General features: G+C 36.9%; 1 protein-coding gene across 2 annotated transcripts in view; it reads right to left on the reverse strand.

The window, feature by feature from the left end:
- Positions 1 to 10,104: 10,104 nt before the first annotated feature.
- The window catches only part of RSPO2 (R-spondin 2), a 161,558-nt gene continuing 153,899 nt past the window's right edge, over positions 10,105 to 17,763 (reverse strand). The window contains exon 6 of one of the 2 annotated variants that reach the window (XM_067017957.1): positions 10,105 to 12,471. In XM_067017957.1, coding sequence (XP_066874058.1) covers positions 12,359 to 12,471 — 113 coding nt within the window. In that variant the 3' untranslated portion in view covers positions 10,105 to 12,358. The remainder of the gene's footprint in view (positions 12,472 to 17,763) is intronic. The other variant, XM_059042858.2, reaches the window with a different exon arrangement.

Consider the following 17,763-nt stretch of genomic DNA (forward strand, 5'->3'; position numbering starts at 1 on the left):
ATTCATGAGTGGATGTTCCAGTGGCTGTCAGAGCCAGGCAATCCAGGGATCCATCCCTCAGATGGCAGCACAACAGCTGAGGCGCAGACATGTTTAGAAGCTCCTTCCAGGGAGATACTAGTGATTTGTAGCCAGCTACAGGAAGACAGTGAGGGAGGTGTCCAGTGATTTCTGTGGTCTTCATGGATGATCACAGGTAGCCACTAGATGTGTGCTAAGTTAGAAGCTTAACCCTCAAGTAGCAGCTTTCAAAGTGTACAGATGGACCTCTTTCAGGTAAAAACTGGGAGATGAGCTAGTTGTCTGCTCCCTCTGCATTGAGCCCTGGGGAGATAGCCATAGTGAGTGTTTGTACCAGTTAACAACTGCTTCTTTGTTTGCTATAGTCTTGTGGGTCTCATGGACACAAGCTTCATTGACTTTCAGAGCTAGGTGTTTTGGGGTCCCGTCCCTCAGGTGGGAGTTGTAAAAGCTGGGGTGTTAAATATAGGGTCAAAACCCTTCCATCCTCAGGAAGAAGCTGGGAGTTTGGAGTTCCCTCTCACTTACATGGTGCTGTGCTCGGAGTAGGGTTTATGGTAAAAGCATCTCAGCCTTCCCTACGCATTTCATTGTGGGTGTTTTCTCTTTTGCCCAATGTGGAGGAGTCACTCCAATAGTTTCTGGTTCTCTTTCAGAGGTAATTACTCTGTAGCTGTGCGTTCAGTGTGTCTGTGGGAGGAGGAGAGTTGAGCAACCTCCCATTTCACTATCTTGGTCAACCCCCACTAATAGCATTTTAGAGGCTGCCTACACTTGTTGCATAGAGTAAGTATGTGGAGAAAAGCTATGGAGATTATGTGTTGCCTTGAATATCTAACAATATTGTATGAACCTTTGTGAAAGTCTGACAACAAATTATTGTACCACCATCATCAGAATGTCAACTTCTTTCATCAAAATGAGACATTTCATTAAAAGTAGATGTCATTGTTCTAATTCTAAACTTATACAATCTGATTATTCTGATCAAATATCCTTTTGACTTTTCTGCTTTTCTATATCTATTGTTTAGCTTTCAACTAATAAGTAAGATAGTTTCTTGATCCAAAGAAAAAGTGAAATACTGAAAAGTGAAACACTAAACTGAAACACTGCATTACAGAGTAATGCCAGACCATGCTAAGATAACTGATGACTTCAGAATCTTAGCGGATTAATACAATAAAAGTTTATTTCTTGCTTTTGTAAAATCAGATTTAGGTTAGCCAACTACCCAAGGCAATGGTTTTCTGTGAAGTGACTCAGAGATCCAGGCTTATTTCATCTTGTGGTTCTACCATTATGATCACAGCCAAAGAAGAAAAGAAACCATGCAGAGCATACACCTGCTCTTAAGTGCCCCAGCCCTGAAGTGACACACATAATTTCCAGCCAAATTTTATTGATTAAAATCAATTACAAGACCCTACCTAACTAAGAGGATTGAGAAATGGAATGTTCCTTGATGGTCAGAAAGACATAAGTAAGCACTAGATGTCTCTGCCACATTTAGTTTTTCCAGATAGTAATATGTAGGAGGGAGCAAACTTGGGAGAAGCGTGTGTGATGGGAAAAAATATTAGAAACATTATTTAATTTTAAAAATGTAATGCAAGTTCTTAAAACTTTAGCTCTCCTATTTTAACAGAATGAACCCTGAAAAAAGTACTTCAATACTTATCTTGTTTTCCAGTTAAATACCATGATTGTGTACGTGTGTGCAATACCTAACTCTGTTCAAACATGTATGGTCTTACATCAGAGAGCTGTTACAAAACAACCTCAATAATTACAAGTTTAAAAATTCCTCCTTGTTGAAAATTACAAGCCCAAGGACCTATAATTCACAGAAGTCTTGTTTTATTTTTCACTTGATATATTTTATTAAATTTTAAAGAAATTAGAAAATTCTTTGTAGGGCCATTGAGATAATTATTTCATCATAAATGTAGATGAAATTCATAGGTAATATGGTAACCTAAAATTAAGTATCATTATCACATTTATGTGAAGAATAATTTCCATGGTTTTTAAGCACTGACTTAAGTTCTTCCAATATTGATACCATTTTCAAGGAGAATGTAAACTATTGGTAAGTTTCACTTTTGGAGTGTAAAATGAGGGGGAAATAATTGAGAAGACCAAACTCCTTGATTGTTACAAAGTTTTCCTAATTGTCCTTCACTTCTCCTGCTATTTTTTCTAAAATGAGGGGGAAAGGAACTACGTAAGCCTTGAATCCCAGCTCTGTGCTCTCCTAGTAGCTGACTGCTCCCGGTTTTCCTCCCTGGACACATTTTCACAGTCTCTTTACTGGTACCTTCTCCTTTGGTTGATATCAAAGGTTACGTGCTTCTATGTTTCTTTTCCTCTCTTTGTCCATTCTCTGTCTGCATCAGCCCATAAAGTTCCTTGGTGCCAAGTGCCATCTATACACTGATATAGCTCACAATTATATCTCTAGTCCTGACCCTTTTACTTAAACTCCATGTTTATATCTAGCTGTCTACTTGGTATCTCCACTTAGATGTCTAGCAGACATCTCAAACTTACCATGTGAAAAATGGATTTATTTATTCTCCAGTTTTCCCCACCTTCTCTATATATCCTGTTGCATAGGGCAAGAAACCTAGGGGACATATTCTGTTTCTTTTTTTCCTTTAGGACTACCCCCTACATCCATCTCATTGGCAAGTCTTGTGGACTCTTCTGCCAAACTATGTCCTGAATCCAACCACTTCTCTCCTTCTCTACTGCCACGCAGCAGCCCAAGTCATATTAATTCTCATCTGATTACTGCAATAACCTAATTTTCTCTCTACTTTCACTCTGAAAACCCACTTCTACACAGCAGCCCAAGTGAATAGGGCAAAGGAACCAAATCACATCAGTCCCCTCCTTAGGTCCTCCAGTGATTTTCCAAGCACTTAGACTAAAAGTTTTCACCAAAGCCTTCATGGCCCTTCATGACCTTGCCTTTCAATACTCCTAACATCATGTATATCTCATGTTCCTCCTGACTGTCCTCTAGCAACTTTTCCCTTTTATCTGTACTTTGATCATGCTGATGCTGTTTGCACCTCAGGACTTTTGCACTGGTTGTTTCCAGTGTCTGGGCTACTTCTTTCTCAGACCATCATACACTCAGCATCCAGGCTTTGTGCCAAAGTTCAGCCCCTGAGAGATGTCTTCCTTGACATTTCTGCCATTATCATGTAATCTTTTCCATTGTTCTTAGTAGAGGAGCACAAGATGACACAAAACATTAGTCTAAAAATCATCTAGCAACTAAAATGAACAAGCCAGAAAACAGGGGCACTACAATTATTGACTATAAAGTTTTACTCTTAAAAGGCATTCAGTGCATACTCAGTATTCATAGGCTAATACAGGAAGTGAAGACCAAACTCTAATGGAAAGAAAAGGCACTAAGATAATGGGAGATACAGTTAAGGAATTCTAGATCCCAGAAGTATAAAGAAGCCAATAAGTGTAATCAGATAATCATTTTAAAAAGAGTCTTTGGGGCTGTGTTTAAAATGAGTCCACTGCAGTAATTCATGTAGATTAGGGTAATAAGAACAAAGAAAGGTATATCACTGACACCTATTACAGAAAAAGGATGGAGAGGTCTTGATGTTGAAGAGATAGAGGATAAAGAGAAAGTATATGATTCTCTGAATAGAATGCAGGGGCTCAGGTATGCTAGAAGACAGGGGATCTACTTACTGCAGTGAAGAAGTTAGGAGAGAACTTACACAGAAAAAAAATTTTTGCTTTTTGAGTTTTTACTATTTCACTTTAGGTTTGGGCCAGAAATATAGTAATAGTCTATGGCCAACAAGGGATAAAGCTAGAATTGGAGTGAGACATCAAGAGTGGAAATATAAATTTGGTACTTATCCCCATACACTGGGTCATTTTAACGGGCATATGCATTCAGTCCATTTATTGGATGCCTCCAGAGGCAGAGTATGGAGAGCTGAGGCAGAGTTAGAGGCAGCCTCTCAAAGAGTTTGCAAGGACAGTCCACGAGCCAACAAGTTACCTTCTATATCAAGGGTCAACAAACCCAGCCGGTGGGCGAATTCCAGTCTACCACCTATTTTTGTATAGCTGGTGAGATAACAATTTTACATTTTTTAAAATGATTGAAAAATAATCAAAAGAAGAGTAATATATCATGACATGTGAAAACTGAAATTCACATTTAAGTGTCTGTACATAAAATTTTATTGCTATTTAGTTACAGCCATTTGTTTACATTACTGTCTTATGGCTGCTTTTGTGCTGCAATAGTACAAGGTTGAGTAGTTGTGACTGAGACAAGTGGCTTGTAAAGCCTAAAATATTTACTCTCTGGCCCTTTAAAGAAAAAGTCTGATAACCTCTCTTCTCCATAACAGATCTAGTGAAGAAGGCTTATGTCTGAGTTTTATAACTAAACTAGGAGGGAGAAAGGGAGCCAGTAGAAGAGAATTAAATTCAAGTTGGATGTGCACCCAGACAGCATGCTGCCATGGAAGCTGAGGTTATAAAGCCCAAGGAGGAGTGAGTTGGTTAGCCCATTAGAGAACTTCAGAACATCACCAAAGGACCACTGCTGAGCTTCTTAAAGGGGGATATGCATTTCTCCAAGTATAAGTGACTATGTGCCAAGGAGTATGTGAAGCCACAGGACCAAAGAAGCATGAAACATCTTCTTGGAACGTGATTTCACTCCAGGTTTTTTGGGGGATGCTGAAGGCTGGGGGAGTAGTTTTATATTTAAAAACAGCCATTTTACTGAGTAGAATGCACAATTTGCATGCCTTTTTTGTAGCAAAATCTTTTGTTGCATGAATAATTTTTATATTAAAATTAGGGTGCTAAAGACACTTCAAATTTGAAGTAAGCCTGCTTCAGGTTAAAGTCCTGGAGTTTTAAATTCACTTTTCTCTGTCTTTAAGGGTACTTTAGTGCAAAGGTTTGAAAAATACTTCATGGAATACACAAAGAGTATTTCTGAGAGAAGACATTGTCACCATCTAGGGCTTTAAACTGACCTGGGAATCAAAACGGTTATAACTCCTAAAGATTATATCTCCCCTGTCAACTCCAACCTATTGGTAGTGTTTCCTTGGAACACCTTTATTGGGAGGGATTCTGAGACCTGTGTTTAGTTCAGCAGTGATTAGCAATGTGTTCTAATGCTGGGGGAGGTAGTGCATGGCAGTTTGCTTTAATGATTCATCATAGATTAATATGAGAATCTATCTAAATCTTTGACATATTTTTCAGACTTTAACCAATTAATCAGATTTAATATGTTTACCATCTACTTTCAAAGGCATAATTGCCCTAACATCTCTGCCTTCATGATTCAAGGGGTATCAACAAATATTGAGAGCATGTCCAAGTTAACCGTAAAGGAATCCTTGAAAATTTTACAATAATGATCATCCCAGTCCATTCAGTCTTTTCATAATCCCCACAAAATACATAAACACTGTAGTCCACATGAAAATTTTTAGTATTTTATTCTACAAGTGTAGGATGATATTTAAATGAGAATAGAACAAATAATAGAAAAATAAATGGTAGAAACATAAATGAAAAGTTGGAGTGAGTGAAGCTGGGGCAAGAATATTTAGGATAATAATGGAAAAGTGCAGAAGAGAGACAAAGAGAACCAAACAGGTTTAAGACAAAGAAGGTGAAGAGGTAAGGAGAAATTCAAGAGATGCTTCTTAGGTAGACTCACTAGAATCTAGTAACAGATGAGATGTATGGAACAATGGTTGTAAATGATGAATACAGGGCCTTAGCTTAACCAACTAGGTAGGTAAAAATATTAGTTACGAAATGGGGAAGGCAGGAAGAGGAATTGTTTTGGGGGGGGCAAACCAGTGATTATGCTGTAGCCTCACAGATAACTACATTACCGAGGGCCCCTGGTTTCCAAGCAAGTTTGGGCAATGGCAGATGCTGGTGGAAGACTGGAATTTGGCAGTAGGGAGAAGCCAAAGTATTTCTTCCTTTCTCACTTTGCTTTCGGCAGCATTTCTCCTGGCGACTGGAATCTTTTCCGAGATTTCACCTCCTGCTATACAAGCTTTCTGTCTTTGGTTCCAGCTTCCTCTGTGGCCCTACCTCTAGCCTCACCTCAGCTATGATTCTAGCTCTAGCTGGGTGGCCTTGCCTTCTGGATTCTGGAAACTCCAACTCTTCCTGTTACCCCTCTTGGTAGTGGCTTTCTGTTGTTGCTAATCTCCTGGTTGTCTTGCCATCCCAATTTTAGCTTCTTATCTCATTCATCACTTGTATAACCAATTCCCAATTAAGTTAACTTTCCTGTTTGAAATACCTAGACTGGTTTTTCCCTTGACCGGACTCTGAGTGATACAGTAATAAATACAGTTTTAGACATACTGGGCCTAAGTATGGGGCCCCCTGATCAAGATATTTAATAGAGGCTTGGAAATAGTTAACAAAGACCTGGAGACAGAGATACAGGCTTATAAGTCAAAAACTACAGTTGGTAGTTGAAGTCATAAGGTTAGATTTCCCAGGTGGAGTGAGGAGATGGAAAGATTAAACCCAAAGTGTTAAGCAGTGGGCTTACCCCTGAAATATCAATATTTTTTATTTAAGTAAAGAAAGAACTTGAAGACTGAAAAGGAGTAGCCAGAGAAGTAGAAACCCATGTTAGGAATGTCACAGAAGCCAAATGAGGAAAAAAATTCCTCAAGGAAAGGGCCCAGTGGAGTCAAACTTGGTGGAAATAGCAGATAGAACACATTAAAGGATTGAGGCAATATTTTCCTTTCTGTTTAGCAAAGGAAATGTATTGCTACGTTTGTCAGAACAATTAACTTAAATGAGTTAAGAGAAATGAGAATAGGAGGAGGCAAAGACATCAATAAATGTAAGCTACTTTTTCAGGATACTGGACGATAAAGACCTTGAAAGAAATAATACCTTAAGTTGGAAGGAGAGGAAGGGCTGAAGCCATCAAATGAGTGGATACTGAACATGTCACAAAAGAGGGGGTGAGATCAAGAGTAGAAATGGAATGGTTATCCCTTTGGAAAGAAGGGGGAAGATAATATGGTTGGTCAACATGTACAAGGTTACTAATTCTGCTTTATTCTAACATGGTGTTATCAAGTGTATCCACCATGCACAAATTTCTCTAAAATGAACAGAAGTATCATTCTCTCCTTTAGAGACGGGAGGGGAGTCACAGCTCCCCTCTAAAGCAAAAATAGATGTAGTTGTTGAAAGAATCACACATCACCTTTATATACAAATTACACACTTGAGGCTGAGTGTTAACTCTTCTCCAAATGTCTCTAGCAAGACATGAAAATTTCATGTTTACAGTGACTGATATTAGCATCTTGAAAAAGAACAAAGACATATTCATAAAATTGGCTTTTTCTAAGTGCTAATCTGTCAAACTTTTTTTTCTCTTGTGATGAGGACATTTATGATTTACTCTTCTAGCAACTTTCAATTATGCCATACATATTATTAACTATAGTCACCATGCTGTACATTACATCCCCAAGACTTATAACTAGATGTTTGTTCTTTTGACCCCCTTCACCCACTTCAGCCACCCCCACTTAAGGTTTTTTATTGAAGTATAGTTGATGCACAATATTATACAAGTTACAGGTGTACAAAATAGTGATTCACAACTTTTAAAGGTTATACTCCATTTATAGTTATTATAAAATATTGGCAATATTGCCTGTGTTGTACAGTATATCCTGGTAGCTTATTTTATACATAACAGTTTTAACCTCTTAATCTCCCACCCCTATTATGCCCCTTCTCTCTTCCCTCTCCCCACTGTAACCACTAGTTTGTTCTCTATATCTGTAAGTCTGCTTCTTTTTTGTTATGTTCACTAGTTTGTTGTTGCATTTTTTAGATTCCACATGTAAATTATACAGTATTCAACTTTCTTTGTCTGACTTAGTTCACTTAGTATAATACCCTCCAAGTCCATCCATGTTGCTACAAATAGCAAAATTTTCATTCTTTTTTATGGCTAAGTAATATTCCATTGTAGATATATATGTACCAGATCTTCTTTATCCACTCATCTGTTGATGGACACTTAAGTTGCTTCCATATCTTGGTAATTATAAATAATGCTGCTATGAACATTGGGGTGCATGTATCTTTTTGAATTAGTGGGTTTTTTTCCAGGTATATATCCAGGAGTGGAATTGCTGGGTGATATGGTAGCTCTATTTTTAGTTTTTTGAGAAATGTCTATACTGGCTGTACCAATTTACATTCCCACAAACAGTGCACAAGGGTTCCCTTTTCTCCACATCCTTGCCAACATTTATTTGTATTCTTTTTGATGATAGCCATTCTGACAGGCGTGAGGTGATATCTCATTGTGCTTTTGATTTGCATTTTCTTGGTGATTAGTGACCTTGAGCATCATCATTTTATGTGCCTGTTGGCCACCTGCATTTCCTTTGGAAAAATGTCTATTCAAGTCTTCTGCCCATTTTAAAAATTGGGTTGTTTTTATGATATTGAGTTCTATGAGTTATTTATATATGTTGGATATTAACCCTTTATCAGTCATATAATTTGCAAATATTTTCTCCTATTCAGTAGGTCGTCTTTTCATTTTGTCAATGGTTTCCTTTGCTATGCAAAAGCTTTTAAGTTTAATTAGGTCCCATTTGTTTATTTTGGCTTTTATTTCCTTTGTTTTAGGAGACAGATCCAAAAAAACATTGCTGTAATTTATGTCAAAGAGCATTCTGCCTATGTTTTCCTCTAAGAGTTTTATGGTTTCTGGTCTTAAGTTTAGGTCCTTAATCCAATTTTAAAAGTTTTTGTATATGGTGTTAGAGAATGTTCTAATTTCATTCCTTTACATGTAGCTGTCCAGTTTTCCCAGCACCACTTATTGAAGAGGCTGTCTTTTCTCCATTGTATATTCTTGCCTCTTTTGTTGTAGATTGACCATAAGTGTGTGGGTTTGTTTCTGAGCTCTCTATTCTGTTCCGTTGATCTTTTTGTCTGTTTTTGTGTCAGTATCATACTCTTTTGATTACTGTAGCTTTGTAGTATAGTCTAAAGTCAGAGAGTGTGATTCCTCCAGCTCTGTTCTTCTTTTTCAAGATTGTTCTGCCTATTTGGGGTCTTTTGTGTTTCCATACAAATTTAAAAATTTGTTCTAGTTCTGTGAAAAATGCCATTGGTATTTTGATAGGGATTGGAAATGAAGTAAAATGGTTATTGTTTGCAGAGGACATGATAGTATACATAAAAAATCCTAAAGATGCCACCAAAAAACTACTAGAGATCATCAATCAATTCAGTAAAGTTTCAGGATACAAAATTTATATACAGAAATCTATTGCATTTCTGTATAGTAACAACAAATCATCAGAAAGAGAAATTAAGGGAAAAATCCCATTTACCATCACACCAAAAAGAATAAAATACAAAGGAATAAACCTATCTAAGGAGGCAAAAGGCCCATACTCAGAAAATTATAAGACACTGATGAAAGAAATTGAAGATAACACAGATGGAAAGATATACTATTTTCTAAGGTTAGAAGAATTAATATTAAAATGACAGTACTACCTACAATTGTAGATTGTAGGCAATCTACAATTCAATGTAATCCCTATCAAAATACCACTCAAGCTTCTTAACTGAGAAAGTTGTAGTCCCATATTTTACTTTTACAGATGCTAAGCTACCCGAAAATACTAAGAAAACCAGTTTCATATGTTCTACTTACATACATTGTATGAAGTATAGGAATGGTATAGCCATTTGTGGAAAACCATGAGATCTTCTTTGTGTAATTACCATGAAGCTGTAAATTATAGTATGTCTCTCTCTCTCTATTGGTTTGTATTTGCTTATAAGTAGAGGCTTAGTAATCAGGTAGCTTTAATCAATTCCCATAAGAGTAAAAGTCTGAGCAAGTAATATCCAGAAATAAAAAAATAGATTGAAGGGAAGTGATGATTTCATAAATATATTCTATGTTGTTGGTAGGAGAATTATTTCTGAAATAAATAGCCAAGGACAGAGGCAACAAGAGTAACAGGTAACAACTTGTGTATTGCTTAGTTTATACCATGCTGTGCTGACCGTAGTTTACACATTTTACCTAACGGAATCCTTAAGACACAACCCTACACATATTTTACTTAGTCTTTAAGACATAGCCCTACAATGTAGGTATATTGTTGCCTCCATTTTACAGATTAGGAAACTGAGATCTGGGGAGATGAAATAATTTGCCCCAGGCTACCCTCAGAGTCCAGACTAGACCTCAGGTAGTGTGGCTCTAAAATCCCCACTCTTAATCACTCTGCTGCAGTGCAATTTATAGCTAAACTAGTTAGTGTCCTAGCTGTAGTTACAAACATAGGTTTTAAAAATTTGTCTGTTTTTTTAAGGACCAATATTTGGGGGTACAGTTGATAATATTGCGTTTTTCCCCCTAAATACATCTCTAAAGAAAATAATATCTCCACAAGAATAATTTTGAATTTTTTTAATGCACTAAAAGAACATCCCAGAAACAGAACAGGTATTGACTTATTAGCGATGAAGCACTATATAAAGAGGCCTCCTCCCCACTTAGTAAATTGGAATATAGTGTAAATAGATGTGAAAGGAGGTGAACACTTTAGGATTAAATGCAAACCCTAAAGTTGTATACAACATTCATATATGGCTTATTATCTCATAGCAATAGTATTTTCATAATGACGTATTTGACATTCATATTTATTGGTAAGATGCTTTTGACTCAAAAGTTAAACAAAAATACAGAAGAGGTAGTTTAGCAAATGCAAGGTGAGAAAAAGGCTTTACCTTGCTTTTTTTCCTCAAAAATCTACAGCCATTCCTTTTTGTTCTAATTTTCTTCTGGATCATCCAGTAAGATAGTGATGCTTTTGGAAGAAGCCAATTCAAAACTCTCTAAGAACTGATTCCTGCAAGTGGACAGTGATGTTTTTGAAACAACTGCTCTGAAAGTCACCTGGGAAGTCTCCACAGTGTCCCTCTCTGTCTTGGATAAGAAAGAAATTCTGGTTCAGAGGAGACCTGTTATGATCTGACCAGCAGTTGTAGGAATTTATTGTGTTTCTCCTCCAATTCTATGCATGGTCTCATAAGATGGTAATTTCTACACTGATCTAAGAATATTGGTAGATGCTCTGTCATTGCAAGTCAGGGACTGCTTTAAATGAAAACTATACATATTGAAGGTTGCAGTTAAAAGTTTGAAACATTCTCTAGTTGACCTGTGAAACTGCATGATGAGTACTGCAAGTGACTGCATGTAATTTCTCATGTTTTCAGTTGTGTTTCATAAAGTCATCACATCTTAGACTCAAAGGGACTTTGGACTTCTGACTGCCAGAGGCCTCATGCTTTAGCTGTGGTGAGGAGTAGGGAAGGTCTATTGATATTCAAATTCTCTGACAGGGGTCATTTGACCCTATGTACAAACTAGCTTATCCTATCCTTACAATGAGAAATAAGCCCACAAAGAAAAGAAAAGTTTCAAGGGGCTGCAAAACATTCATCAATTCGCAAAACTAGAACAGTCATTTACCAGACAATGGTTAGGAACCACTAGAAACAAAGTGACATAATATTAATCAGGTATGACTTGTTGCACAGAAGAAAGCATAAATACAGTAAATAAGAGGTTTATATGTAGCCCCAGCAGAGTATGTACACATCCAAGCTGCTGTGAAACTGAACGGGAATTCCTGCAGCGGAACCCCAGCTAAAAGCAGTCTCCGTGCACAAGAGTTGGAAGGTAACAGATTCTGAGAACCACGTGTGGTAACACTAAGCAGATATCCACATACCTTGATCCTCGAAAATGCGCAATATGAGAAATAATGGTCACAAGTGAAATAGCACTCTGCCTTCCAAGCGCTGTCTTTCCATAAATATGCACAAAAGTCAGTTCTCCAGTGGGGGGTCTGCAGCCTCACACCTCCTGCCCCTCTGTGGGACCAGGGGTGGCTCTCTCTGGGGGCACACAGGGAGCTGAGTCACATGCTGTACACTTAGTCCTGCTGCCACTGCTGCAGGTCGCAAGCTCCCCCCTTCAGTCTCCAGATGCAAATCAAAGCATAAATAACACAGAGACCACGCTCGTGGCTCCTCCTCTCACAACGTTACTGGGAACAGGTACTGGTCCGAGCAGCGCAAATCAGCCCACCAGTGTCTGGGAGTGGAGGGCAGCTCTGTGCACTTTTGCAAAAACAACCCCCAACCAAAACAAACAAACAAACAAACAAAAACACACCACCCTGTGTCTTTTATTTTACTGGTTAGCTCTGTCTGTAGCTAGGAAGACGCTGTGTTGCTCCTGGGCTCTTTCTATCAGTTTCTTCTTCTTCTTGTTCTTTCTCTCCTTTGCCTTTGGCGCTCTCTTCCCTACAACAGGGGGAAGAGAAAGAAAGGAAGACCTGTCAGAAAAGGCTCTTTCTCTAGGAAAGAAAACACAAAACATTAAGAGTTTTATACAAAGCCCATCTGGAAAACATCACCTATGGAAAAAGCAGCCTCAAAGAGAAAATTGTTCACATTAATTTTGACGGAATAATAATAATTTACTAAATTGGATATGCTGTCTCAAACAGAGACTGCTCTTCCTGTTACAGGGAACTGGCATATTTAAAAACCTCCCAGCGGCCTGATCAGTCTTGCAAATATCATTCTGCCACAGAAATTCCATGTACCCCCTCCTCCTTTTAACAATGCTACCCTTTACTAGACATCTTTACATCTTTCTACTGCTCCATATGTCAGTGGGTCAAAAGAAAATAAGCATCTATCTACAGTAAATATACCAGAAGTTTCAAACGCCCCTCTCCCTGCCCCCACGGGAGAAGAAAACGTCTAGCTTTTAACATCATTCCTTCAGTGTTCTCCAAAGGCCAATAAATGAAATGACATATGTGGAGTACTTTATTTTCTATAAAAATTCATGAGGACATCATTTTTATGTGGCTTATGGCTTCTTATACTGCTCTCCTAGGCAAGCTGGTCTTATTGAGAGCAAGACAAATGCTTGTTTCTGAAGAACTGATAGGTGTGTGTTTTACTACCAGAAAATCACACCCTGTTATCCTATTTCCCTCTTTGCCTTAGCCACTAGGAAGCACAGACCACAGCTAAATAGTTGAGGTTTTCCTCCATCAGGAGTTTTGGGATGCAGTTTTCCCTTTGCTTCTGCTGTATTTTACTTTTTCCATCTTGTGGTATGGTTTCCAGTCTTTATAAGGTCTCAGCATTTCTTTGCAAGTATGTCTACGTAGGACTGTGAGAAAAAAGAATAAGGAATATAGGCATTTGCTTTAGGTCCTTTGGATTCTAAGCACATAGGAATCATGGGATTTTTAGAACTGAAAAGAGCTTGAAAGTTCATCTGCATTAGAAGTCTGGTGCTGTACACCTTCAGGACAGGAAGGTTCTTCCTCACAGACTACAAAGAATCCTCCTGTCAGCTCTTCTTCCTCCTCTACCTGTCCCTACTTCCAATTTTATCATGCAGTTTCACAAAACTTAAGCTTTCTCTTGCTGTAAGGCATAGCTATTAGACAACGCAGTCATCAGTACCACAAATAGAACATTCCATTCTAATCCATGCTCTCCATCCTTCCCACACGTAAGAAACTCAATATTCCCAAGATCCTTTCATTACAGGGATATAGCTGGTCAGCTTTTCAATCCAGGCAATGGAGAAGTGGCTGATATAAGACATGGATAAGAAATAGACCACAGGTTAGGAAGATAGATATGAGCCATAGGAAACCAGAATCACAGGAGATTAAAGGAGGCCATGAGATTTTTAAGTAAGGGAGATGCTTCTCATTTCTGCTCTTTCTGATCGGAAACTGTCTGTCTTGTTTGAGGATGGGAAAGTCTTACTTGTAAGACCCTAGATTCAATAAGTAATACTTTGCTGAGTTCAACTTTTTATCACAAGAACAAAGATAAAAAAGAATAACTTATTTTTAATAGGACACTACAGTAAAATAATAAGAATATAAGCATGCCTCATATTAAATTATGAAGGTCCTTGAAGTTAACTTCTGGTTCTCATTAAATTCTGGCATTATGTTATAATGGCACTTTGCCAATTTAAAACGTAGTTAATCCTACCCAATGAAACTTTAGTCCAAGGCATCATTAGTCAAAGAAACTGTAAAGTTACAACTATTTAATAATACTGTTTCTAATGATGAGACACACCTAATAAGGAGAGATGAAATACTTAACATAAAATAGCATATTTAAAAAGAAGTTTCACTTATAAAGTTTTATGAGGAAGGTTTTCTTAGTTCTATATTTTCTCTCAAAAAACAACCAAAAAATCCTTAGTTAAAAAGAAAATCATTGCTGACTACCATGTAAAAATTCAGTTTGTGTTTCATTTATTTAAAGGATGGAGTTTCTTTTAGAAACAAAATAAAATTAAATGAAAAAATAATGCGAACATTCCTAGATTTTAAAATGTGCTCTGTTAAGATAAAAATATACTGAATATAATTTAAAGAAAACCTTTCCCAATCACCATTTCAATTTTTGTATAAATTATGTAATTGAATGTTAGATGTGTACTCCTTCACTAACAGCAAATCTATGCTAAGTGACTGCAAACTCTCATTTTCAAAGGTTAATTTCATGTCATTTACCTAATATCAATATATTATTCTGATGTAATTGTCAATATCAAGTAGTTTTTGTGTTTGCTGGCTGACAGAACATTGTGTCATAGAAATTCCTCAATATTTGCATAAAGCAGTTCATATTGGGACAAAAAATTCAGAAATGCTTCTGAAAACTTATTTTATAGATTATATGATTATCCCATTGGCGATAAGTTTTACGGTACTGGTTCCAACTAGAGATGTTTTGGGAGACCTTTTTACAACCCTAAAATCTTTCCTCAGATGTCTCTTTTAAATGACATCTCTGTGCTATTTGTTCACTGCTTGGTTTGGTTTTTGGTCAGCCCCACTTCTCACGTAGGATATATTGCAAATACCAAAGGCTTAAGATGATTAGCCAAGACTTGACCATGGATAGTTCTAAATTAACTGAAAATATTTTGTGGTCCATAGTAGGTTGTTTGGACTTTAAGCCAACTCAAAGTAGTAAAATATTAAAACATGACCTAACGGAGTATGAAAAGGGTCTTGCACACATTTTCTTCTGAACTCTACTAAGATTTTCAAATATAAGGAATTGTTAAGATTAATGCTAACAGAAATATATATCCCTATTCTTATCTATATATTTGAAAATAAGTTATATTGGATATACAAGTGTGCTAGTTTATTTCCACTTAACTTCTTTACATCTGTGACTATGAAATTAGACTCAGAGAATGACTTGTGTACTTTCAGATAGTTCCACATTATCAAGTACATTCACCCTGAGCATTTAAGGGCAAATATGATGCCAGTCACCCAAAGAGTAATTCAACCCATGGACTTCACTTTCTTACGTCTCAGTTCACAAGAGAAGACTTGGCAAATATACTTCCCAGGATGAGCAGAAAAGGTTTGAGCTTTATGAGGAGATTGTCAGCCTTCAGCTATGTCCAACTCCAATGAAAAATTCTTCATATTATTGTCCTGAGTACTTGAAGAATGCAGTGGCCTTAAATTACTATTGGGAGAATATCTTCAAGATCAGGCAGAATCTGATCTACAGAGCAAATCTTTACAGCACTGTTATACGAATGCAAGAAAATGACTGGCCCAGATATAACAGTTTTTAAGGAAAACAATGTGGTTTAATGGAGAAAGGTCCTCTCTGAGAGGAAGGAAACCTGGTAGGTAGGCAATCTTGTAACTGAGATGTCTGGTAATACATTGTGTTTGTGACTCTCAGTTTCTACATTTATAGGATGAAGATACTACAATTATCTTTCACTAGAAAGTCATGAGGCATCGTGTGAAAAAGTGTTCCTAGGGTGAAAAGATATGTAAACTATCACTAGCGAGACGAGATTATTATCAAAATGAACAAAGTTAGAAAGATGCTATCAAAGCCACACTCTAACCAACATAATGACATTGACTTGCACACATGTGGAAATGGTCCAACAGGAAAACCTATCAACTCTTCTACAGGAAAAGGTGAACAGTCCCTTATGGAAATACTTGTAACATCCAGCTGTAGATTGCTGCTCTTAGAATCAGGAATAGGACAGATTATTTTGAACCAAGATATCAGGCAGACTTACAAATTACATGAAGCTGTGAAAATACTGACTCCACTGCCAGGTAGACATGAATTTCATTCTTTCATAAGCTCCCCAATTCAAGGAAGGTCTTCAAATGATTTTTCCTCTCACTAGATTTAGGTAAGAGTCTTTTTATCATCGGAGCAATGGTTCTTGTATGTACATCAGTAAGGTACAAAGGCTGTCTCGGGTTTGCATTATGATTACTAAGTGCTTTGAGAAAGACTTCCTAATGGTAAATACAATGAAAGAAAATTGAAGAATAAATTCAGTAGCTGTGACTGTGGAAAAAGATAAAAGCTTCTCTCTATATATACATACACAAACATATACACATACACACACAAAACTGAGCAAAGTAAGCTACATCATGCAAATGTAATTAACTATAGTTACCATTGTTATAGCCACAACTATGATGACAAGGCTAATCACCTGAAACGAGTACCAATTTTTACTAAATTTTAATGGTAAGTCAGTGATGCTGACTTGAAACCTGGGCTTCACTGTATTTATGAAATTCACCATGGAGACTTGGGAATCACCTCCAGTCATCCTTCAAGGCAGCTAAAACTGAGGACAAGAAGTCTGTAACTACTAACTCGGTGAATCTTGTCATACTTCAGAGGATGTGCTGGAGGCAAAACATAAGGTTGCTTCCACATCTAAAGCCACAAGGACTGAGATGTAGACAATAAATAGTAATTGGGTTATTTCTTTTTCTCGTATGAGCAACTTTACTTTGCCCAAGAATGAGTAGCAATAGAGATTTATTTAAGAGTGATTGATAATTCTCCGGAAAAATGCCAGCTGATTCCTAAAATACTTTAAAAGCTCAAAAAATAGACAAAAGACCTAAATACAATTCATAAAGGAAATAAAATAGCTAATAAATATATTTAAAGAATCAAATCTCATAATTAAAACCTCCAACTAAGATGAGTTGCCACTGCAAAGATTGTTAAAAGTAAAAATATGTAAAAAGCTAGTGAGAAAATGGTAAGACAGCATCAGGATGCATTATGAGAATATAAAATTGATACAGCCTTTTTGAAAAGCCATCTGGCGATGTATACAAAAGCATTAAAAATATTCCTAACTTTTGACTCAGATTTAGGAATCTGTCCTAGGAAAATAACCTAAAGTTGAACAGAGATTTCTGCATAGACATGTTTACTATAATTCTGGAAAAATTGTAAATTACCTAAACGTCCGACTACAATTTTTTATGACCTCTTCTTTTTATGATTACAGAAATAATAAAGTTTCTTTTCAGCTATGAATTGAAGTATTTTGTATTTCAAGGCCATGACAGTTAAATTTATTCCCAAGAGTACTACTATTACTTGTCCCTAAAACTTGTCATAAACGGGTATAAGAAAAAGCCTGTAAATCAAAAGCATTCCTACTGTGGTGGTAGGCAGGTTCTTTCGTGGAGGGATCAATCATAATTGCATCTAACACATGAA

Source organism: Kogia breviceps, chromosome 17 (assembly GCF_026419965.1).
Source record: "Kogia breviceps isolate mKogBre1 chromosome 17, mKogBre1 haplotype 1, whole genome shotgun sequence".
Classification (NCBI taxonomy): Eukaryota; Metazoa; Chordata; class Mammalia; order Artiodactyla; family Physeteridae; genus Kogia; species Kogia breviceps.